Here is a 26128-nt window from a genome sequence, read left to right on the forward strand (position 1 = left end):
AATCACCAAGACACCTTGGAAGACTTTAGAGAATATGAATACTTGGTTTTCTCTTAGTGAAATCGGCTAGCCCTCTTAGTGTATCCACACTAGTGCCAATTTCACCAACCAAAGACATCTTTATATAGTATGGAGGATTAGGGTTAAACCCTAATACCCATGACCTTTCATTTCCTAGGATCCATGGGTTAAACACTCCATGGACTATCCATGAAAGCTTAGCCCAACCTAAATGAACTTGGCCCATTCCATATATATAAGAGTCCATATTTAATTAGTTCCTTTTGATCACTTAATTAATTATAAATTAATTCTTGATCAATACTAATTAAATAATATGATTCCATATTAATATATTAGAACTTATAATATATTAATATTAATCATAAACATACTATTCTCAAAAGATTATCCATATAAATTGTGTCGGTGAAGTGCAACCCAAATGGACCATGCCGGGTCGGGTCAAGTACATACCAAATATAGTTATGGACTTAGACATTAATCCAACACTCAACACATGCATTCAATGCAAATAGCAAACAATGTGGGCTGCCCTACAAGTGCCCTACTGTTGGTTGTTGAAGAGTATGACCACTGGAAAGTTAGAATGGAAAGATTCATACTTGGAAAACAGCGTCGCTGCTTGATCGGCGGGGAGGAGCATCTCAAAGTATGGGGCAAAGGATCAAAGGCTTTTACATTGTCACCCGGGATCCACCACAGGTTGGGTTTGAGAGCCGTGGCAGTCAAAGACCTTGCAACTAAGGGCTTCAATTGATGCCTTCAAGCTCACCTAGCTTGGTTCTAGTGTTGTGACTGGCACTCTACCAAATCCATCAATTCTTGGATTGGTTGATTTCTGAGAGAGTTGCTCTTCCGACTGCTCGTATTCATCTCTTCCCCATGAGGGCAATCAGCCCCTTGTCACACTAATAGAATCTAAACACTTTCAAAGTGTGGTGGATTTATAAAGGTAGGTTGGTTGTGCTTGGGTCTCCTTCTCTTGTGTGCGTCTTAACTATTATTGAAAGGACAGGATCAGTATGACCTCTGGCTCAAGGCCTTTAGGCTGAGCCCATTCATTCCATTCGATCGATCTGACCTATTAAGCGATAATAGCAGAGGAGGATTTTTTTGAATTGAATATAACAAGACTTTCCCTGAGTCGCCTATAGTAAGGAGCTCTGAAGCCCCTAGGCAAAAGCTTTGCCCAAGCTCGTCGCAGAAGCCATGACCCAGTTTATATTATAGGGTAGGCGGAAGCCCATAAGGCCCCATGTCCACGGTGCAGCGCCCGCAATGGTTGCTTTGAGAGCAGTTCTAATAGAGAAAGCAGGCGTGGAGGAATACCAAAGGTAGCTAAAGGCGTTGAAAAAGCCTAACTCTCTTCTTTAGCAACACTTCAAGCTTCTCTTCCGTCTACCGATCCACGGTTTGCCATAAATAGCGCTTTCTTTTTTAACTTCGGGTATAGATAGTATCGAATTGCTATAGGCATGTGGGCTTTAAGATCCTTGGGCGTCCCAGAAGACCATCACTCAGGTTTCACTGATCGAGCAACGTGGTTATTTCGTGGACCTTTCTGTTCCTAGTTAAAGTGTAGGCCTTTTGGACTTAAGCTGGGATTTGGTATTTCGACCCAGGTGTTACTATCATTTCTAGGCATCGTCTGTACTTAACAGTTCCCTTTAGTGTAGTTTCTCAGAGATATCTGGATTATTAAAAAAAAAAAAAAAGGGACGAAAGAGAAGAAAAAAGGTAGTTTACTTGCTTAGTGCTTGTGCGCTAAGGGAAGAAAGATCGAAAAGTCGAAACTTTCGAAAGCGCACTCACTCTTCTCAAAATATCTTAAGAGAAGAAAGATCTACGCTACGAAAAGGAGCGAGTTGAGCATTGAATTTTGAACACAGGCCAAACTACGCTCCTAGGCTCCCTTCTTCGAGGTTGATTCCCCCATATCAAATGACAAGGAGCCAAAAGCGAAGATGGCAGCGGAGGAATCTGATGGCTAGGCGAATGGGGGGTTGAATACTCCGAGTCAACAGGGTTGGTTGGAAAGCCTCAGAAGAGCCGCTTATGTTATGAGCAGGGTTCTAAATAATCAGCCCTTTGAATGAATTGAATAATCAAGGCTTTCCCGATAGAAAGATTTGTCAGATGGATTCCATAAGGATGGACGTGGTGCATTGAACACTAAGGCCTCTCCACTCGACGTAATCAGTATTTAGACTCAAACAAACCCAACTAAACCCTGAGGACACCTTCTGCTTGGAGGGCACAATCCAGCATTTCTTACAAAGTCTTACAACGGATGTGAGCTTAACAACCCTCGTGCCATGCCCAAGCCCTTACCTTCGCCCTATAGCGAAAGATATTAGTTCATTGATCAACTACCACTTGATCCCCTAGGTAAAGGAATTTATCTAAGGTACCAAAGAGTCCCCTCCGAATAAGTAGGGCTTTGCTGGTCTTGCAAGCATTCGTCTACGCTTGCTCACAAAACTGCTAAGGTTAAGATAGCCAATCCCGTTTTGTTTCGGCAGAAACGAAGAAATTTCGAACATTGTATTATAGTCGACGGGCCTCTAGCGACGATCGGACCCAGATAATCAATGTATTCATCATGCCCCCCTGGTTCGGTGAAAGAATTTAGATTTCCCGATGAGGTAGCCTGCTGGGACTTTGCTATAAAAGGGATTAGCGGCTTAATGCATGGATTTGAGCTGTGAAACTAGTGCTATAACAGAAATTGCCCTTAATGCGCAAATAAAAGCCCTCACAACACTCGATACCTGCTCCCGCTTATTGATTAGGGTGAGTCACTTAAGTCCCTTGTCACTCGTCCCTCTTTTACGTTTACGAAAATACCGGGCTTTATGCTTTTTTCGGAAACTAAACTAAAGTAGCTCGTCAACCTAAAAACAGAGGACTTCCCTCACTATGAAAGGTGTCCCGTGGATGGGAAATGCCATAAAGCGCGAACCAAGATCCGTGAGACGAAAACCAAAATAAGAATGAGGAAGAAAAAGATATTGTGATGTAAGTCAAAATAGAACACTAGAAAATTTTGAAATCGATAACAACATTTATAGAGCTTTTGCTCTATGATAATAATGAAAAGACCCAGAAATAACGAATAATGAAACAACCCCAAACCCTACCAGCTTTCCAGGCCATTCAATCCCCGTCATTCCATTTTAGCTCACCTCCAACCGGAAAGCTTTCGCGATGATGTTTTCCGAGAATACATCCTTCAAAAATGGTTCCTTTCCGCCCATCGATTCAATAAGATCAGTTCAATCAGTAAAGGTCGAATTGAAATCTATTATTATCATAGACAAGACAAGGGAAGATGCCCCCAATAGAAGGCAATTTTTTAATGTACCAGAGAATAGGCAGGTTTAGAGTTAGAGGAATATCAAGAATTGGAATATCAGTCAGAAATTGAATAAGAGAAGCAAAGACGGGTTATAGTATAGTAGAATCAATAATCATCTAGCGGGGACAGTTTCACTTATAGGTCAAGGGTCTCGCCCATCTCTATTCGTCTATCCTCTTCCTAGATCGAAGCTTTCCTTGGCTTCGAAGCCTATCTCCACCATGACCTCTTTCTCCTAGCTCTAGCTGTCGAAATGAACCGCCTCTCCCTCTGTCCTAGTCAATTCATTCTTTCTTGGCCTCTTCGTCAGTAAGGGTCTGGAATCTAACCCTCAAACCTTTCCTTTAAGATAAGAAAAGCGTATCGCCCTTTCCTCTATCAACTACCATCAGAAACGCGGAAAGAGCCTATCTCTTACTCTTAAATCCAGTAAAGCTTAAGAGAGGTACTGAAAAAAAAAAAAAAAGACTAAGTGACCCGAGAAGCCCACCCTTTAGGTCCCTTTTCATAGACGAGAGAATGAGGATCGATTTAGTGCTGAAATCCTTAAAATCATCAATACGATTTCAGCTTGCCCCAATACTTTATGAGATAGAAACTTTTGCCATTGAAGGGTCCTCATAGAAGGAAAGAGTGAAAGTCTCATTTTGACACTAGCGAGATACCTACTTTCTAATGGATCTCTCGGTCTACGAAGGAAAAAGTGAGAACGTTAAAATGCCTTTCTAATAGAAAGTTTCTACATGCTATCTGGAGCTATAGGTAGAGGAATTTGATCGATTGGCTTTCAAACTGAACTATGTAATTAAGAAGTGTAATGCCAAACTGATTAGCTAAGAGAAGCCCTGGAGTAAGGCTTTAGCCTCAGCCTCCTATTGCCCTGATCAAAGTTGCATGAGAATGCTAAAACAATTAAACCGACTCTCTAATGCAGCCACCTACTGCACTATTTAAGTCAATAGCAGAACCATCCACATTTAGTTTAAGGCCTGTAATATGAGGAATCTGAGCCATTTCCCTCTTTTGGGAATGGCGGGCAGAATGATTATCAAGGCTTGAATGCATGTCTGATCATGAAGACTGAGAGAGTAAGAAGCCTTAAGAGATCTGAGCACCACTTCAAAACACTTAGGATCATTTTTGTTTTTCTTTGAAGGATCTTCACACAGGGAAAGAGCTCCTAAGTGCTAAGTCCAACAGTGCTCTCCACCCTGGATAAAGGTCTATGAGGTGTGGGATGTCTTCCCTTCCTGAGTTAGTGCCAAAAGAATAGTAAGCAATGATCATGTTGGCAGCATGCTATGCAACTAGTCGATTATCTTACTAAGCTAAGAACTGGATCTCCATCCAAGAAAGTCAATAGATATTTTTTATGGCTTTCAGTGCCCCTAGCACGAGATCATCGAACTGCACTTGAATTAAGAGGTTCACTTCACTGCTGGTATGCTTCTCCCATGCATCAACCATGAATCACTACTCTCTAATGCTCTCTTCACTCCTTTAAGTCACTGACATTTCCTATTCTTAGCTCGGATTAGCAAGCTTGAATCATTCAATCATATAATCATGCCTCCAGAGTGACTTAATTTCACATTCTGAATATTGGATTACCTGTTAGCTACAACTCACATCTGCTGTTAGCTTCTTTAAGTCTTCTCTTTAAGTCTGATTGCCTTCTCAATCCTAATAAATGACGGGATGAGTTAAAGCACTATCAGACTGAATACCTTTTCTTATGAGTCTTCCATGAACTCAAGACCAACTCTACTTATCCTTATCTGGTATGCCTTCGGCTTCCTCAGGGGCTACAGAGAAAGGTGAAGAAATTTGGAGGTCTGTGAAAGATGGTCCACATGTTACATTTATATAAATGGTGAAAGATGATGTTGCAACTCTCATGGGCCAAGAACATCAACGTCCAACACCTCTTACTGCAACAAACATTGAAAAGCTGCATGCTGACCGAAATGGTGTTCCGATTACCTCCCTTGCACTTTGAGCACATTAAGTTGTGTAAATCAGTAAAAGAGATTTGGAAAACTTTTCAAGACTTGTTCGAAGGATCATAAAACATGAAGGATAAGCGTCTGACTTCAGTAGTCAACGGTTTTGATAACTTCACCACTACTCTATGTTAATCCGTAGCATCGGCTTCCATTAGGTACAAAATCGTTGTCAACAACATGACAACTCATGGGATTGTACAAACTCCGCTAGAATACAATCTCAAGTTCATCAATAGTATTGGTAAAGGATGGGGAAATAAAAAATCTTGTCTTCAAAGAAATGGATCTCTGAAAAAGCTAAAGCTTTATCAGCTGTTTGATGAGCTTCAAGGTCATGAATCAAATGTTGCATAAACAGTAAGACAACTATAAGGAGGCCCTCTTGCTCTTGTTAGCTCTTTTGATCAACAAGTCTCAAATTCCTCTGTTTTAGATCCTTTCCAAGTTGTTATCCTACCCATTCCATCTGCTCAACCCCCCTAACCAGTTTTACATGTTCCTACAAATTCCAACTATCCGTTTGATGGAGACCTTGATCGTGAAGCCATGGACTCCGAACTTTGTTTCCAATAGGAGTTTGCACTATTGTCCATGAAATACAAACGTCCATGTAATCACAACCAAAAACCCTATCAAAATCGTTTCCAAGCACCTCACCCAATAATTCCACAACCATTTCCTAAACCCTTAGAGAACCCACCTTCTTACAAACCGAACATCTCATAATGAAGTCATCCCTCGGAATTCCATGGAAGTCCAAAATCAGACAAACCGAAGATAGTGTCTCACAAGTGTGTTCATGGTAATCATTTTGCCAAAGATTTTTTGGTTGAAACCATTTAGAAACCAAAGGTCAAGGATTCTGCATACTATGTCTGCAAAGCTCAAGAGATCGATGCAAGTGAGAAAGCCTGTGTTACCATTGTGCCAAGAGATGTTGAAGGGTATTGGTCCTCTGGAGATGAAGACGATGTGAGCACTGGAAGGAATATGTGTCTTAGGGCTAGACAGACAATTAAATGTGATGAAGGCTACTGGTCATCTAGTTCAGAAGGAGATAATGAAGATGTTGAGCAAAAATTTTGCTACATGGCGACCAATGATTCACCAGGCAGAAGCATTGTTCAGCAGGTAAAATTTATGATCACTAAAAATAATTTTGATTTATCTCTCTGTGAACCATATCTAACCCAGATCCAATCAGATATGACCATCATTCATAAAGCCTATAAGTCTGCCATATAAGTGAGTGAGGAGCTGGAAAGTGAACTGAATCATCTTAGATTACGATTCAAAGATCGGAAGCTTAAGATAGAATCACCAGAATGAGAACTTGTAATGTCTCAAGATGAATGTATCATTTTAAAAGAAAAATGTGAAATCACTTATTCTGAAAGGAATGTTTTAATTTCTGATAACAAACGTCTGGATGCAAAAATTGATGCTTTACATCATTCTATAGATATTCTTGAAGAAAATGAACGGATGATTCATAATTTTCATCATCCATGGTCCAAAGCACTAAGTCTCGGTAGCAAGTTTACGAAAACTATTGCTCGTCCCTTGAAGGAGTTACAAAATCTAACATTTATGGGAGATATTCCAAACCACAAACATTCAAATACCTCTGTCTCACCGTTGTCTCCCCTTCCTGAGCCCTAAGACCAGTTTCAATCTCTAGTTCCTGAGTTTCAAACCATAGTTGTCAAATGTCATGATTCCATTCCTCTTCCGCCTCTGATACCCCTGGACATGAATCAGAACTCGGAATCATTCCCTAGCATCACCCATACTAGAGTTTAAATTTTGAACTTCAGTCGTCCTAACAATTGTGTCGTTGAGGAAATAAATCCAAAGACAACTGGACCTGACTCTGATAGATCAGATTTCGTTTGGGCATCTTTAGATAATGACGTTGATGAAGAAATTTCATGTGATGATTTATCTGACTCTTGTGTTTCTAATTCTCAAGTGATTTCAAAAACAACCATAGTGCCAATCAAGCCTAAGTTTGACAATCCATCAGTTGGACAAACTTCCAAGTAACCATCTGACTCTCGGAAGAAACCTTTGTTAAATAAGAAATATGTTTTCGACCCTAAAATTGAAGCCAAAATGCCCTTAAAAAGGAAATTAGGTCAAGGTATGATTCCAGATTCATTGAAAGTTGAAAAAAGAAAGTATCTCAGATTGTTAGCCCATGCATCCATTAGGAACAACAACACATTTACGCCTGTTAGGATTCGCAAAAGGCCATCCAATTCTCCTAGTTTGGTAGATCAAAACAAGGTTGTTAGTCCTATTCCAAAAAAGACTATTGTTGATACTCATCCCACCAACACCAACTCTCCTCGGATAGTTTCTTATGTGTTTATTGCTAAATCTGATGGTATGATTTTCAAACCACAACAACTTCCAAAACCAAATGTGCCATCAAAAATAGAAAACAAAGAATGAGTTGTTAAGAACAATGTTACTCAAAAAATTCCAATTGAATCAAAACAAAATTTTGAGTGGAAAGTAAAAAGTCTTGAAAAAAAAAGTAAATTTAGGTGACATTGTGATTCCTACAACTCCAAAAATTGTCGGTACGAGAAAAGTTGTTCCCAAATAACCTTTTGTTGAATATGGTTTCTGGATAAATGAAAATAACATGGCATTTTGTTTCTTTCTGAAAGAATCTCGTAACAGATCCTCTGAGATGCTAGTTGCTCAAAAGTCACAACCAAATCGAAAGCCCGTGCCAAAGTCCCAAAACCTAACTCGGAGCTTAAAAACCCCAAGACTCACTGATTTTGAAGACAATTTGTGCTTCAGAACAAGATACAACATGGTATATTCATAGTTCTTGTTCCAAGCACATGACGGGGCGAAAAGACTTTCTGTGTGATCTCAAACTCTCTCCAAATATTGGATATGCGACGTATTCCAACAACTCCAATTCTCAGATGCGAGTTTATGGCATCCTCACCAATAATAACTTCTTTATCTCAAATGTGGCATATGTAGCTAACCTGAAGCATAACCTGATTAGTGTGGCTCAACTCACTGATGCAAATCGCCAAGTTGAATTCTACAACAAGCATATCTATGTCATGACAGAAGACCGGAAGGAATGTTTGATAAAATCAAATTGCAACAAGAACATGTATCCCTTAGACATCAACATGATCATTGGCAAGCATCAACTCTGTCTTCTCTCAAAGGCTATTCCTAACGTCAGTTGGTTATGGCACAAGCGGCTTGCTCATCTAAACATTCAATATTTAAATGAACTTGTTTCTAGTGAAATAGTCAGAGGTCTGCCACTCTTCAAGTTCGAAAATGATCACTTATGTGTTGCATGTGAATGTGGGAAGCAATCCAAGAAGGGTTATCCTGTTATCAATGAAAAGTCCATTATAGAACCATTAAAACTTCTGCATATTAATCTGTGTGGACCCTCCACTGTAAAAAGTCTACATCACAAAAAGTACATTCTTATGATTGTTGATGATTTTACTATATTCACCTGGGTCTTCTTCCTTAGGCTGAAATCTAAGACAGCCTCGGAACTTATCAACTTTATCGAAGGAATTGAAGTTCTTGTCAAACTACCTGTAAGATGAATCCGAAATGATAATGGATCAGAATTTATCAATGTCACCATTGAGAAATTCCTCTCCGATAAAGGCATCGACCACAATTTCTCTGCTCCCTATACTCCTCAACAAACGATGTTGTTGAAAGAAGAAACAGAACCCTTGTTGAAGTTTCTCGATCGATGTTCAACTTTGCAAATCGTCTATTTTATCTTTGGGCTGAAGCTATGTCCACTGCCTTCTTCACTCAAAACCAAAGTATCATTAATCGACGCCTTAACATGACACCGTATGAAGCCATGAATGGTCTAATGCTCGATCGGTTCTCATTTCTCCATGTCTTTGGCTGTAGGTGCTTTATAAAAAACAACCGTGATCAACTAACGAAATTTCAACCCAAAGTCGGTGAGCGATCTTCTTTAGATACTTAGCAAAATCCAAAGCCTACCGAGTTTTGAATCGTCAGACTCATGTGATTGAAGAAAGCTTTGATGTCACCTTCGATGACAACTATGTTCAGAATTCTGGCCCCACTCATGTCACTACCCACATCATGGAGTCTGATGATCCATCTCCAAGATGTCTGAATTCTCAAATTATTCATGAAATTGACTTCAAAACCCTATCCAGACCAACATAAACAACTCTTGATTCGGAATATCGATCAAGATCATCCTCAACAACTGCAACTCCAATTTCCCAAAATGTTTCCGGTTTGAATCCCACTTTTTCTCCATTTGATTCCGATTCGTTTCAACCTTCTTATGTTGAGGGGGAGAATGGTTATCCCTCTCTTGAATCAAATGTTGAATGTTTTCAAGATGCAATACATCAATTTGCTGAATTCGATCCTATTCCAAAAAACAACGAAGACGATGCCAACTTAGTTGACATTCCGATTGAAGATGACATAGATATATCTGATTTAGAATTTCTGTAGGAGCATCATCCTCAAATTTAAAATGTTCAGGGGGAGCAACATAACCCTATTTTTTATATTGGGTCATCCATTGAACAAGAGCTTTTGATATTACATATATGCACCAAGGATCATCCTCCAAATCAAGTCATCGGAAATCTCAACACTGGTGTTCAAACTCTTTTTGCTACAAACATCCAAAACGAATGTCATTTCTTGACATTTATCTCAATGGTTGAACCAAAATCCATCAAGGAAGTATTAGAACATTCTGACTGCATTACAGCCATGCAAGAAGAGTTGGTAGAATTTGATAAAATGAAGTGTGGGCTCTCATCCCTCCTCCTTAAGATCACCCTATTGTTGGTATGAGATTGATTTTCTGAAACAAGCTAGACGAAGCTGTAGTTATTATCCAAAACAAAGCAAGATTGGTGGCCAAAGGATTCACTCAGATCGAAGGACTAGATTACGACGAGACCTTTGCTCCCGTTGCTTGTCTTGAAGTCATCAAAATCTTTCTTGCTTATGCAGCTCACAAAGGCTTTAAGGTTTACCAAATAGACATTAAAACTTCTTTTCTTAATGGTGAACTGGATATTGAAGTGTATCTACAATAGCCCTTTGGTTTTGTCGATCCTTCTTATCCGAAATATTTCTATAAACTCCGAAAACTTGTTTATGGCTTCAAGCAAGCTCCTCACACCTGGTACGAGACTCTCACCAACTTTCTCAAGCGTTTCGGTTTTCAAAGAGGAACTCTCGATCAAATGGAAACAATTTTATGTTTGTCTAAATCCATGTTGACGACATCATTTTTGGAACTATAGATTCAACAATGGCTGCTGATTTTGAAAAATTATCGATTAGCCGATTCGAAATGAGCATGAATCATGAATTAAGTTTCTTCCTCGGACTTCTAGTCAAGCAGTCCAATAGATGAATTTTTATTCAACAAAAAAGGTACATTTCGGAGCTTCTGAAGAAATATTTGATGGACACTTGTGCCTCTGCAAAGGTTCCTATAGGTTTTGGACACTAGATCTTCTCGGACCCATCAAGTGTGGGTGTCTATCAAAAGAAGTACAAAGGAATGATTGGATCACTACTCTACCTTACAGCAAGTCCTCCAGACATCATGTTCTTCACATGCTTTTGTGCCAGATTTCAACTCAATCTAAATGTCTCTTATCTCTTGGTGGTCAAGAAAATATTCTGATACCTCAAAGGTACAAAGAGTCTTGGAATCTGGTATCCAGCAAATGAGAGTTTCCTTCTTCAAGAATACTCTGATTCAAACTATGGTGGCCTTTAATTGGAAGCATGTCTAGAGGTTGTCAATTTTTGGGTGGAAGATTGGTTAGCTGGTTATCTAAGAAACAGAACTGCATTGCTCTTTCAACAGGCGAAGCGAAATACATTATTGCTGCTAGTTGCACTTCTCAAGTTCTTTGGATGAAATCTCAACTTTTGGACTATGGTTATCGATTTCAACAAATTCCAAACTATAAGTAATATATATATATATATATATATATATATATATATATATATATATATATATATATATATATATATATATATATATATATATATATATATATATTACTTATAGTTTCACTGTAAGGTAACTATTAGACATTATAAATGAAAAGAAAAAACACTAGAGTACTTCAAAATAAATATTTTTTAAAGATGATCCTTAGAAGTCAATGTCATTTTTACAAATAAATTCTTCAATTTTTTTCTTTAATACAATTTATAGATGAACAAAATTTATGAATATTTATTTAAAAGAATTAGAATTTAATCATTAATTTTCCCAAAATAATGAGACTTTTTTGAAAAAATTTCATAATAATTATAAATTATTTGTTGATATACTAAAATAAATTATAAAATAAGAAAGATAGTTATGTGTCACTTGTTATGATCAAAATGATTCACAATATTTATAATTTTACAGCTCCTAAGACCGAAGGGAGTGAGAGGGAAGTTTCTCTCACTTTTTGTGGGCTATACCCCTCTTTCTCTTATTTTTCGTTCCCTCGCCTAAAACCCAAGGAATGGGTAGGAAGGGTTTTCCTCACTTTTTTTTTAAATATTTTTTTTTATGATTTATAATTTTTAAATTAATAGTAAACATAAAATTTAATTAAAAATAAAAAGCATTTAATTAATTATAATTAATTAATTAAAATAAAATTACATTAAACCTAATATTTAAATTAGTAGAAAATTAAAAGTGTAGGATCTATTTTGTAATTTTTGAAAACTATTTTTGTGAAGAGAATTTAAAGCTGGACGTATTCTGCCATAAGACCAAAACATAGAGGCCAAATATGTCATTTCCAGAAGCTTTCATCTTCTTTCTCTCGTTAAACCTGCAACTCAAAAAAAAAAAAAAAAAAAAAAAAACAAAAAAAAAAAACAAAAAACAAAAAACAAATTTCAGCCACTCACAAGAAGAGAGAAAGTGCGGGACTCCCTTCCCCCACCTTCGCCTTTCCTTTCCCGCATCCCCGGTGCAGTGATTCTTGGTGCAGGATCGTTTTCCGTGGCTTCCCCGCTCACCACTCCGTCCGGCCTAATTAACACATGTAACAATTGATTTCTTATATATTCATACCAATAACATTCTATTAGAGATCATTCAAATATTTATGTCAATATAAAAGTATAAATAACAATTCTTAATATTAAATTGATCACAACCTTTAGTATTATATCTGTTTTCACTATTTGTACTATGTTTTTTTTTATACCTTGGTTGCATTATTAGCTATTGTGTTTTGCTTTCCTGCTTTTTGCTTTCCTACTTTTTCCTGTGCAACTGTAACTGTACTACATTCTAAAAGAAGGGACGACCAAGAAAAACTATGTGATGCGCTTTCTCTCTACCTTAAGAGTTAAGTATTCACATTCACAGAATTAACATCCGAGGGGGGTGAAGCAAAAATGAGATGCTGCACCGACGCCGGAGAGGTGAAGCAGCGCCGTAGAGGAATACAAAAGCGTCTTGTTTTTATTCTATATATAATTTTAATACAAAAAGTAGATATTTATGACCAAATTAAGCTTCGTAAATGGGATTAGCAAGAAAATGGAAAGTCACATTGGAAACTGCGATCTCTCGTAATTTTATGGAGGGACTAGAATCCCTTCGTCTTCTTCCCTTTTAATCTCTGCTAAAAACACTCCGTAGCCAAGTTTTTATAAAATGGCCAACACAAGCAGCGCTTGGACTATCAAGCCGAACCAGCAACAGTTGCAAAAACGAAAATGTGAAAGCCTTTTAGACGTCGTCTTCTCTTGGTCTTTGTCGGATATACTCAACAAAGATCTCTACAAGTTGCAGGTTTCTCTTATTCTTCTGTTCATTTTTTCTGGCATCTGTTCGTGAATCATGCATGACTTATAAACACGGAGTTTCTGATGAAGATCTTATGTTCTTCACAGGTGAAAGAAATTCCGTTGAGGTTTTCATCTACAAATGACTATGTGAATTCATTCGTCCTTCCGCTTCTCGAGGAAACACATGCAGATTTGCTATCCCAACTTGCCGGAATCTCTCAGGCACCGGCAAGTTGTATTTCTGTTCTGCAAAGAATACCAACGGACAAGGAGACAGAATTTTTTTATCGCATGGTCTTAACTGGAATGGATTATGAGCCACAAGTTGGAGATCTTATTGCCTTGACACAAGTTATACCCAAATGCATCGATGATCTTGATCGACCAAACAGCGGTTTTCTCATTGCTTATGTGACTCAGTTAGACGACCAATGTTACCCAGTTACGATACATATTTTCTCATCAGACCTTATCGAACCCAATGAAGTTGAGACAAAGAAACCATCAAAGGCTTTTGCTGTTCATCTGACGAACTTGACTACAAATATGCGTATATGGAGAGCTCTTAATTGGGAGGGCAACATGGGTATCATTAAAAGAACATTGTCTTCGAGTACCCCTGTAAGTCTTTTTTGGCAGATATATATAGATCATAAATAATGTAGAGTCACTTTTTACATTGTGAAGTTGTTACTGATTATTAATTAAATTTTTTAGTTAGGTCCTTGGTTATAAAATTATATGGAAACTTCTATAGTTTATAGGAAGCTTAGAGGTATTGTTAAGGAGTCTTCATTATTAGTGGTAGATATAGATTACAACTCTTATAATTGTCCTAAAAGTATTTCACGTGCACTGATTATTTTACATCATGGAAAGTATGAAAAAGATAAATAAATTTTAATCTGTTCTTTTCTACGTGCCTTATGCTAGTATCACAAAGATTTATTTCAAGATTAAGGTACATTATAATTGTGAGTTAAAATTTATAAACAACTATTAAAAAAAATAAATTATAGTTTTAATACTAATTTTTAGATTAAAAAAAAAACTTTTGATAAGTACATATTAAAGTATAATAAAATATGAAACTTTCTAATCTATTACAAAAATAATTTACTAAATAATATAAAAATAATTTAGTACATATTTGGGTTTTTGAGACTGCGATTTTTATTTTATTAACTTATAACAGTGATAATAAGGATTTTTTTTTTCTGATTTTATTCGTGATATGGTACTTTCTATCGCATTGCATGATCCATAGGTCCCTACGACTTCTCAACTAGCCGACGTTTTCATTGCCCATTCCTCGCTTTCAGTTACTACTCAACAAGCGTCACGTTACTCCTTCCGTTACACTTTCAGGAGGATGATAAAATACAATTATATATATGGAAACTTTGATAGTTTAGGAAACTTAGAGGTTAATTAAGGAGTCTTCAATATTTGGAAACTACCTCAGTTTATTACTTTTTTTAAAACATACGTATATATACAGGTGGCTATAAATTGTAAGGAGTCATATTGTGAAGGAAGAAAGAAGGTTATTGACTCTGAACTAAGACCAGCATTTGATTCATTTAATCTTGATAGCTCACAAGAAGAAGCTGTGTTAAGTTGTCTTGCTACTAGTAGATGTTGGCATCAAAAGTGTATCAAAATGATTTGGGGTCCTCCAGGAACTGGAAAGACAAAGACTATGGCTTCATTATTGTTCATGTTGTTAAGGACAAAACACAGAACGCTTACTTGTGCTCCCACAAATGTTGCTGTGGTAGGAGTTGCAGAGAGGCTATTGAGTATAGTACGCGATCATGATTTTGGATGCCATACTTATGGATTTGGAGACATAGTTTTATTTGGTAACAAAGAAAGAATGAAGATTCATTATGATCATCGAAAGCTTCTTGATGTGTTTCTTGACAATAGAATCGGAGCTCTTTCTAGCAGTTTATCGCAATGGAAATTTCGTGTGAATGGTATGATTAAGTTTCTTGAAGATCCCATGAACGAATACCACCGTTTGATTGTTTCTCAAAATTTGAATATAATCAAGACTAAAAGCAAGAAGAAAAAGGAGAGAAAACCCCACGAGAATAGTGAGGAAAAGCAATTGACTTTCGAGGAGTTTGCCATGAAAAGGGTTACTGTTTTTGGAAAGGATCTTATTTCTTGTATCCGAAGCTTATATACTCATTTGTCTACTACAACAGTTTCACTTGCTTATGCAAAAAGTATGTATCATTCAATCAATTTGATTCAGATGGTTGTGGAGTCTGTGAAAGAGATAGTAACTAGTAACAAAAGCTTAAACGAAGCCTTCAATGAAACAGCTGTTTCAAGCATTGGTGAACCGCATTTTATGAAGTTAAGATTATATAAAGCCGAATGCCTTCTTGTGCTCAAAGAGCTTCGCGATGCATCTGTCATTCCGAAACCTATGAACATATTTAAACTTAAAAGATTTTGTCTGAATAGTGCTTGTTTGATCTTCTGTACAGCGTCAAGCTCTATAAAATTGAATATGAACAAAATGATGCCTATAGAATTGGTTTTGATCGATGAAGCTGCACAGCTTAAAGAATGTGAATCCCTAATCCCTTTGCGGCTTCCAGGTGTTCAACATGTTGTGCTTGTTGGGGACGAAAGACAGCTGCCATCCATGGTTCAAAGCAAGGTCATGACCAAAAATGCATCTTTTGTGAACGAAACTGTCGCTAAAACTGTACTTTTTCAAAGACACGTGGAATCAAAAGAAAATGCAACCACTGTTTTGGTTGATAATAAGTTAACAGTGTGATTGTCTCATTAGTTGCAAAGAGTTTCCATTTGGAGTATTCTTGTTACTGACATTTTTTTGTGATGATTTGTTTTAAACTTGATAGATTAGCGAAGAGGCTAATTTTGGAAGGAGCTTATTCGAAAGACTGGTGTTACTTGGACATGAAAAACACCTACTAAACATTCAGTACAGGATGGATCCATCAATTAGCCAGTTTCCCAATGCTGAATTTTACGACAATAAAATAATGGATGGTCCTAATGTCATTAATAAAGGTCGTGAAAAGCGTTTTTTGCGACAGAGTATGTATGGATCGTACTTGTTCATCGATGTAGATTCCGCAAAAGAGGAACTCGACAATAACCATAGCACTAGAAACATGGTGGAAGTGTCAGTGATAGATGAGATCATTGCAAATCTTTTCAAAGGTACATCATTTCTAGTTTTGTGTTCTTTTAGTCATAGTAGGTTATAATCACATTTTTATTGACAGAATGTGTTGCGAAGAAACAAAAGGTTACAGTTGGCTGTATTTCTCCATACAAGGCTCAGGTCAATGCGATTCAAGTAAAACTTGGCAAGAAGTATAATCGACAGGTGAATGGTTCAACTTTTACTGTGAATGTAAGATCTGTTGATGGGTTTCAAGGTAGCGAAGAAGATGTCATAATATTCTCGACAGTAAGATGTAACTGGAAAGGAAGTGTCGGGTTTCTTTCAAATCGTCAAAGGGCTAATGTAGCCTTAACCAGAGCTAGACATTGCTTGTGGATTGTGGGAAATAAAGAAACCATGATCAAGAGTGGTTCAGTATGGACGGCTTTAGTTTCCGATGCTGAAGACCGTGGTTGTGTCTATAGTGCTAGCGAAAACAAGAAATTGGCTCAAGCCATGGTGCAAACCATGGTTGAGTTAGCCCAGTTTGGCCCATTGTTAAAAAAAGATTCAATACTTTTTAAAGATGCAAAATGGAAGGTAAAGTATTCAAACTTAACTTTTTTAACGTCAAACATACTATTTTTTAAAGGAAGCTAGCGTTTATTGCACGTGCTGAATGGGACAAAACTAGACTTGACTAGACAATACAAGCTGTCTAGTCAATTTTTATGATGATAGTAAGCCTACCACATCAAAAAGATAAGTTCTCAAATATATATGTTGGAGTATCGTTTTTCTAGTCAAGACTCTTTTGTAGATAGAATCTAGGAGTCCACATTGAATTAATAGCGTGTAGATGAGAACAATTATGTTTTTTTACTAAGATGAGATATCTAGTTTAATGCATGCCAAATGCAATACAGAGGCCATATTTTATGTCATATGTCTTACTTAACAAACAGGCTTTCACCCTTATAAAAGTAAAATATGTTGGATTTACGGCAGGTGGACTTCACCAACACATTTTTGGAAAGATTGACTAGTATTGAGAGCCTTCATGCTCGTAACCAAGTTATATCACTTCTCGTTAAGCTCTCTAATGGTTGGCGACAACTCCGGAAAACCAATAAGAACACTCTTAACAACACCCATGGAATTTGTGACATGTTAGAGGCATATAATCTCGATGGAGGTTTGTATCTTGTTTGGAGTGTAGACATTGTCTATGAGAACTCACTTTGTGTTCAGGTCTTAAAGGTTTGGGACATTTTGCCGTTGTCTCAGATACAACAATGTGCAAAAAGTTTGGAGCAGGTTTTTGGAAATTATACGTTGGATATGATCAAACGTTGTCAAACAAAAGGTTCTGGAAGGTATGTGTAAAACATAATGTTTCGTTCGTGCTAAAATTTGTTTTTATTTTAACCATGTTAAGTTGATTGTAGAAATCAAGCTTTACCAATGACTTGGCCTGAGGATTTGAGAAATGATGTGAGTCGAGATTTAGCAAGTCAATTCGACAAACTGAGTTTAAGTGGTGAAACTTTACCTTGTCGGGATAGAAGTGTGAGAACTCAAGGTCGATGGATGGAAGTAAAGAGATGAACCAATGGTTGTTGATATGGATATGCTTTTGGGTGTGATGTCAAAGAAAATGTGGATAGTTTTGTTTACATGTCATTTTTTTGGGAACAAGAAAAGGAATTTTCTTCTTAGCTGTACATCCATTATGTATGTGAAATTTGACTTGATTTGAATCTAATTTTAAAAGTTTGCTTATAATCACTCCTCACAGTTCATTAGGCTATAAACGACTGAAGGTTCGGTGGGAAATTTTTTTATGTTTGTTCAATTAGTAAATTAATTAACATGAACAATAATTTTTGTTCGTTTAGGTACACAAACAAACATGAACATTAGTATCAATCGTTCATCTATGCTTTTGCACGTTCGTTTACATTTGTTCATATTTCGTTCTTTATGTTCTTATATGTTTGGTTTTGCACGAGTTTATATTTGGTTATTATATTATACTATTTGTAATATTATAAAACTAGCTAGAGTGAAACTCTATCATGTGAACCATGAGATGCACGGTATTTATGACGCACAAAAGTAAGTGTCGTAAAACAATGTCATCTATAATAAACCATGAGATGCATGCGAACCATGAGATGCACTGCATTTCTTTCTCCTATACTTCCGTTTCCATCTAGGGATTTTTGCTCCAGACCTCACATAAGTAAACCAACAAGATTGCCTTGTGTCTCATTCTTACATTTCTTAATTATCGATCAACATACCACAAACACCAAAATCCACACCCTCCTCCCTTCAACCAATCGCAATTCCTTCTTCCTTCTTATCACTTCGATCGACAAACCCGGTCACCCAAAATCACAGATCCTTTTATTCCTTTCTCGAAATCGATCACACCTCCAAAAACCACAAGTATTAATTATTTTTCTTTCTCCAGGTTCGATCACAACCCCTTCTTATTATTTTGTTTTTTTTTCTATTTGCAAGTGAGGTTGTGAGGTGGTGTTTAAAGGTTGTGAAGGGGTTGTGAGGAGATGATGGTTGTTGATTGTTTGGTGAAGGAGAAATAAGTATGTTACTACTACAAAACCGATAACAGAGTATTGTTAAAATAGGTATTATAACACGGTTATATGGCCGTATTCTAGGGGGTAGTTACCTTTTTGAAGCTTAAATAGAGTACGGTTATACAACCGTACTTTGAGTACAATAGAATACTACTCTTTATAAACAACTGTATTTTATAACTAGAATATATATATATATATATATATATATATATATATATATATATATATATATATATATATATATACTAATAAAAGAGTAGTTCTTTTGCCATGTGTCATCATATTAGACCTCTTAATTAATGTGTTGCCACTTGTCAATCTATTAGTTCTCTATTTTAAATTTATTAGACATCATCATTAATGTGATGCTATTTGTTAATGTGTTTATTATCTATTTTAAATTTTAAATTTAAATTTAATATCATTGTTTTTATTAATTCACAAATAAAAAATGTGTAATATATATTAAAAATTAATTTTAGATATTTATTTGAATCAACAATTATAATTTCATATAACTAATAAAAATATATTTTAATTAATAATTTATTTAAAATAATTGATTAATAATTTTAAGTTTTACTATAAAAGTTTAATTAATTTTATAACCGTGGTTCCCACGGGTTATAAACTTATATATATATATATATATATATATATATATATATATATATATATATATATATATATATATATATATATATATATCCCTATTCTAATAAAAAAATAAATTTAATCTTATATTGACAAGTGTCATATAATTATTAGAACCCCTCATTAAAGTTATATATCATACATATCATGCCACTTGTCAACCTACTAATTATCCATTTCAAATTTCAAAATTTAAACTTCCCACTCTAATTTTATTAAATTAATAATTGATTCTTCATTTTAAATTTCAAATGTTAAAATTTTCCCTTTAATTATATTAAATTAATAACATGAGATTAAAAAATAAAATAAAATTAATACAAATTATAAGATGACTTTACGTATTTATTTAAATCAAATATTATAATTTTATATAACTAAAAAAATATCTTTTAAGTACTAATTTATTTAAAATAATTGATTAATAATTTTGATTTGTTAATATTAAAGTTTAATTAATTTTATAACCATGATTATCATGGGTTATAAACTAATATATATATATATATATATATATATATATATATATATATATATATATATATATATATATATATATATATATATATATATATATATATATATATATATATATTGTTTAAGCTGGATGGTTGCTTGCTTGTCGCAAAACAAAATTTACACTTCATTGCACTTCATTGCAGCACAATTAAGGTTGCAAATTCATCAAATCAATGTAAGCAACAAGGGTAACTAGAAATGCTAGTCTATCTATGCTAGTCTACACCTTCAGGCATTCCTTGGAAAAGAATTTGTGATTTCAGTGTTATGTTATGTTGATCGCTCTCTTTAAGTCAGTCCAATTTCCTTTCTGAGATTAAGTCCCTTGCTTCATCATAATAGAAATCATTAATCAAACTACTAAAGTCACCCTAAAAAGACAACCATATCTGCCTCATATATCTTTGACAAACTATCATCCACATACTATTAAAAATCCTAATTGCAATGATTTACGGCCTCTTGATGTGTAGAAAAGTGATAATTCACAAACCACATAATCCAAATTTAGCGATGGTGGTCCACTAAAACTTAACAAATCTCATCCTGAACATTAAATTGAAACTATCTGTCACGTTTTAAGTAAGCTAAAACAGAGATTAGCTTTGTTTCCTCTCATTTTTTAATTGATAATGCATACCTCCATTACTTCCAACAAACACCGGATTAGCTATTACTTTTAGAGAAAAGACTTCCTGCAGCCATAGTAAAGGAAACCAATAATATAATAAGAGATACCATCTCACAAAGTAGAATTGAACAACATTTCGATCAGGCTTTTCTTCCTGTAATAGTTGATTTGCAACTAAACAACTACGCCAACTAAAAGCATATACATACTTTATATCAAACGGTTGGTCTACAATAAAGCAACTGCAAACGCTTTACACATAATATCTTTGATTTTTCCCATATCTTGGTTGACTAATGAACTTGAAGTGAATCAAAAGGAAACTAAGAACAAGTTCAGAATTGAAAAATGAGTACTAATTCCATGAAACAGTATTTTAGAGTGTGGGTGTGGGTGTGGGCACTGGGCAGGGAGCGGTGGGAAACAGAAAAATTCATTTTAAACGCTAATAAAATATGGTCAGTCTAACAAGTCATTTTTATGTAGTTTTTCTGGATAAACACCAAATATATTACTCTTGTTTGTTTCTCAACCATACTCTATGTCCTTCCCGAAACCCGTTTCTGATTATATAATACCGAATCCATTATAACAGTATTATATTTAGAGTTTTCAGTTTTCTATTAGCTCTTTTGTAGTAGTGTGTGTTTGTGCAGGTGATTAAGAGGGGTTCATCGGTGTTAAATGTTTTTTCATAGTGGGTTTATGGTGGATTTCGTATTCAGCAGTGATAAAGGTGATGACGATGGTTGGTGGGGTTATTTTCGAGAAATAAAAGTGGAGTGAGGTTGTTGAGGAAAATAGTTCGGATTGTATATTTATGAAAAAAAAACCTCTAAATAGCTTTATATTGCTTGTTACTTGTGAGGAAAATTTTCATCAAAGTCTACTACATAGGTAAATGGTTGATGTATCTGATCGAAATAAGTGTAGTTTTTTTTTTTTGTCTATATCATTTTGTACTTGATAGATCTATTATGTCCTAACAGGCTTATTGCTAGTGAAAATTAACTAAGTACTTGATTTTGTCAGATTTTCAATAAACTACGTCTATGTATTCATGGATTTAAACCATTTATCAAATTCTAAATATGATACAACGTCTAGGTGGTAAACAAGCATATAGCAAACCTTTCGATCCAAACTCTATGAATAGCATAACGAATGTGAATTTCTTGGAGCTATTTGAGGAATCCCAACATAATTGTGCATGTCTAAGTGTTTTTGTTAGAAATTGTAGAAGATATCATATAATGTGGGTTCTTGGATTCTAATATCTTCATGGCTCCTAGTTTGCTTCCTGTAATAAGATACTTCTCCCTAGGTACTCAACATTCCAAGCAGCAAATTCCTTTTATTCATGGTGGGTTTGTAAAAAATAGTATACTATGAAAACTTTTGATACTTTTATATTCAAGATTTTATAAAACGACATGTGCAGGCTTTGTAATTCAGATTATCATTTGAGATAACTTAGGAAGACTTTCCCTTTACATAAGCATTATGGTTTCTCAGTCACATTCGTTAGATTGTAATCATTTGAAAATGCATTATGCGTGATCTAAGGAATAACCTCAAAAGATAGAGATTAAGGCAACTTTGTAGTGTTTGGATATAGTTCTAGTACATATATTTGTATGTATTAGTTTTAATGTGACTTTGTTGGAAATTATGAAGGTATAATAGCAAGTTGGTTATTTTCCTTTATCTGACATTGGTGGGGGAAGAAACCTTGTATAGGTTTATAAGTCTTTTTCTTCGATAGACCTTCAAAGGATTTAGTGGATCAAACGAATGGGCCAAGCCCATATATGCGCGCCTAGCCTAGCCTCGCTTAGCACTAGCCGACGTCGTGAGTGCGTGAAATGGCGCGATTTAGGCACACTTGGCACTTCGCACGACGTGTCGGTCATTAGGAGTTGAGGAGCTTTTATTTTTGACAAGTTCGGGTCAAGTCTGTTTGACCGATCCGGTCAAATGGTTGACCGTCGTTGACTTCATGGAGGTCAAGTCGGAATATTCTAGAAGGCCCAAAAATAGCTTGCTTGGAGAGCAAGTCGTTGCCCTAGGGTTTCTAGGGGGCTGGCCCATGAGTGGCCCCTTTATTACCTTCTAGGTTTTCGACACCTATAAATACAACCCTCTGGGAGCCGTATTCAACTTACGAAAATTGAAAGCTCTCTCATTCTCTTTGCGATTTCTTCCCGGTTTCTTAGTATTCAATTTGCGTTTATCATTCTCCATTCTTGTTGGAAAATTGAAAATTTTGCATTAAATCATGGGGTTTTATTCTGTTGCGTACAACCAATAGAAGCGAAGTAAAAACCTTTAAGGACAAGAGTCTGATCCGTGCAATTATTCTACGATCAAGAGCAGTCGTCAACAAGTTGGTTTTATATTATTGTTTTGTCTTTACTTTCGTCTAACAACAGGACAATCTGCTTCTACTCCTTTCGTATAATCAGATTAGGTTGAGAAGGATTGATCGGATTTCTAGACGAAACTTGGTAATTATAATAATAATAATTGAATTTATTTATCGCAATTAATCGACATATAATTCTCAATATTATTTGTTGGTTTCTTTGCGTGTCTATTAGTTTGTTTTACAACAACCTTAAACGTTTTTCATAATTTGTGTTTATAAATCCACAGACTAATGGACACCCAAATCCCAACTGCTAGTCTCCACTACATGAATCAAGAGTTTGCTAAGCTTGACCGATTCGATGGTTAGAACTACACTCGCTGGGCTAACAAGGTCAAGTTCATGCTTCATGTGCTAAATCTCGCCTATGTTTTGGACTCAAAATTGGCCCAATTCATGCTGATCCAATTCCTGAGGCGGGGAAAGCTGTGGATCCAACGATCATCTCTCATCGGGAAAAGAAAAGGGGTCTATGTAGAGAGTATGAGGAACTATGTGTGGGTCACATCAAGAACTCAATCTGATCGGCTCTATGATCTTTACGTGTAGGTAAAAGATCAAAGAGAGTTATGGAGTGCTTTGGAACTCAACTACAAGGCACATGAGGAAGGTACCAACAAGTAGTGTCAATGTGCCTAGAGTTTCAAAATGGATGATGACAAACCTATCATGGAGCAAGTGCATGAACTTCAGGTCATGGTCAACAAGCTGAATGTGCTCTCCATCTCGATACCATAACTCTTTCAGGTTGGTGCGATCATCGCAAAACTGCCACCCTCGTGGAAAGACTTCTTTAAGAGAATGATACACAAATATGAGGTCTACTCCTTGGATGATCTGATGAAACACCTTCGCATTGAGGAGGAAACTCATATACAAGCATGGTAAAGTCAGATCGAGTGTGCACCATGTATCAGTTGGGGGTTGTGGTCATAAGACCAAGTTTGGAGGACAAAACAAAAGAAACTTGGGACCCACGAAACAAAGCTTCAAGAAACCAAGTCATCAGAATCCTAACTCAAAGCTGAAGAGGAACGAAACTTGCCAAGTCTACAGAGATATTGGGTATTATGGGAGAGAATGCAAAGATTGCAAATCAGGACCGGTTGCACATGCAGTTGAGCAAGTGACTAATATGGTGGCAAGTGTGAACCTTGGAGGTATTTTTATGATCTCTTTGCTTACCCGAGCAATCTGTGCTCGAGGATGGTCCGTAGACACTGGAGCTATTGTGCATGTTTGTGGGCAACGAGAGAACTTCCGCACTTACCGTCCAATGCCACCAGGAATGTTAGTTGTCTATGTTGATGGTCACATAGCTGAAGTTCAAGGAATAGGTGATGCTTGTATGAAGTTCACTCGTGATGAGTGGGTTACCCTTCGAGATGTTCTTAATGTTCCTACTATCCCGAAGGGGTTGGTTTCTGCGGACAAGTTTGAAAAGGGTGGGTTCAAGATGGTGCTTGAGAATGGAAAAATTGTGATCACTAAGGGCGGAAGATATGTTGGGAGGGAGAAAAATTGTTCTAGGATGTATCGTTAGTGCCTTAGTGATGAGGGTAGTGCGAGTAGGCCAAGTGTTGAGAGTAATGGTGCTAGTGCGAGTGTTGCGAGTGTGTCTTGTGTTCTAGTAATGATGTAATTAATGGATTGGTTGCTAATGTGAATGAAGTGCTAATTATTTTGTTTGTTCAATTTCTTTATGGCATAAACGTTTAGCACATACTAATGTTAAAAACATTGAAAAAATGTAAACTAAAGGAATGTTAAAATATGAGTCAAAAGATTTTGAAAATGTGAAACTTGTGTGAAATCAAAGTTTACAAAGAAACAATTTCCATTAGTTAAGAGAAATACAACATTACTCAAGTTGATTCATTCTGATATATGTGAATTAAATGGAATACTTACTCAAGGAGGAAAGAGGTATGTCATCACATTCTGTGATGAATCCAGTCGATATCTATATATTTATTTTCTAAGATCAAAAGATGAAACTTTTGATGCATTTAAACTATATAATGTTGAAGATGAAAATCAACTAGAAAGACACATCAAAATTCTTCGTTCAGACAGAGGCGAAGAATACTTTAACTAAGAGTTTGACACATTCTGTAAAGAGAATGGAATCAAACATGAGATAACTTCACCATATACTCCCTAATAGAATGGTTTGGCCGAAAGAAAGAACTAAACCCTTTGTGAGATGGCCAACTGTATGCAGAACCAATCGGGTAAGTCAAACAATCTGTGGGGAGAAGCCTTAATTATTGACTGCTTGTTATGATCATAATAGGATCACTAGTCGTCTGATTCCTAAAAGCCCTTATGAGTTGTGGAAAGGTAGAAAGCCTAACCTAGACTATTTGAAAGTGTAGGGATGTGTTGCTTATTATCGAACTCTCGATCCTAAGTGAACCAAATTAGGAGCACGAACTAATAAGAGTATATTTATTGGATATGCTCACAATAGCAAGGCTTGCCGATTATTAGATATTGAATCATGTGTTGTTATGGAATCCATAGATGTGGAATTCTTTGAGGACAAGTTTTCTAGGGATGATGAAAACTCCAGTCATATGACATCTTCAAGTACTTCTCAAGAAACACTGCCACCTCCTCCTATAGTGGAGGAACCTAAGAGAAGTACTAGGGCTAGAATAGAGAAAAGTTTTGGAGGCGATTTCAATTCTTATTTGGTCAAAGGAACACAAAAGAAAGTGACAATAAAGGTCATATTCGCCATTAACTTGGATGATGATACTAAGACCTTTATTGAAGCCATGACGTCTAGAGATGCTCATTTGTGGGAGGAAGTCATCAATGATGAAATTGACTCAATTATGGGTAATGGAACTTGGGAGTACGTTGATCTATCCTAA

At 36.1% G+C, this 26128-nt stretch overlaps 2 protein-coding genes across 3 annotated transcripts; both read left to right on the forward strand.

Annotated features, from left to right (window-relative positions):
* The first annotated feature begins 12676 nt into the window (after positions 1 to 12676).
* LOC111895835 (uncharacterized) lies at positions 12677 to 18190 on the forward strand. 2 transcript variants are annotated; one of them, XM_023891895.3, is made up of 8 exons: positions 12677 to 13246; positions 13348 to 13863; positions 14744 to 15922; positions 16131 to 16455; positions 16521 to 17002; positions 17411 to 17597; positions 17690 to 17778; positions 17851 to 18190. In XM_023891895.3, exons 1-8 carry the CDS (start codon positions 13109 to 13111, stop codon positions 17878 to 17880), a joined length of 2946 nt encoding a protein of 981 aa, XP_023747663.1. In that variant the 5' UTR covers positions 12677 to 13108; the 3' UTR covers positions 17881 to 18190. The 2 variants fall into 2 exon arrangements, with proteins under 2 accessions (XP_023747663.1, XP_023747662.1); XM_023891894.3 differs by having other exon boundaries at positions 12678 to 13246; positions 17411 to 17778.
* A 6191-nt stretch (positions 18191 to 24381) lies between these two features.
* On the forward strand, positions 24382 to 26128 carry LOC111895809 (uncharacterized). The gene is made up of 2 exons (XM_023891870.1): positions 24382 to 24784; positions 25773 to 26128. The coding sequence occupies exons 1-2, from the start codon at positions 24382 to 24384 to the stop codon at positions 26126 to 26128; spliced, it is 759 nt and encodes a 252-aa protein (XP_023747638.1).

This window comes from Lactuca sativa, chromosome 3 (genome assembly GCF_002870075.4).
Source record: "Lactuca sativa cultivar Salinas chromosome 3, Lsat_Salinas_v11, whole genome shotgun sequence".
NCBI lineage: Eukaryota > Viridiplantae > Streptophyta > Magnoliopsida > Asterales > Asteraceae > Lactuca > Lactuca sativa.

What these genes read in the sequence shown, in the direction of transcription:
- LOC111895835 (XM_023891894.3), top strand. Translation starts at nt 13,109, where the DNA reads ATGGCCAACACAAGCAGCGCTTGGACTATCAAGCCGAACCAGCAACAG. An exon ending in AAGATCTCTACAAGTTGCAG is followed by an intron (nt 13,247 to 13,347) that starts GTTTCTCTTATT and finishes TGTTCTTCACAG; the next exon opens with GTGAAAGAAATTCCGTTGAG. An exon ending in CAAACAAAAGGTTCTGGAAG is followed by an intron (nt 17,779 to 17,850) that starts GTATGTGTAAAA and finishes AGTTGATTGTAG; the next exon opens with AAATCAAGCTTTACCAATGA.
- LOC111895809 (XM_023891870.1), top strand. Translation starts at nt 24,382, where the DNA reads ATGGTGGCAAGTGTGAACCTTGGAGGTATTTTTATGATCTCTTTGCTT. An exon ending in AAATTGTTCTAGGATGTATC is followed by an intron (nt 24,785 to 25,772) that starts GTTAGTGCCTTA and finishes TGGAATCCATAG; the next exon opens with ATGTGGAATTCTTTGAGGAC.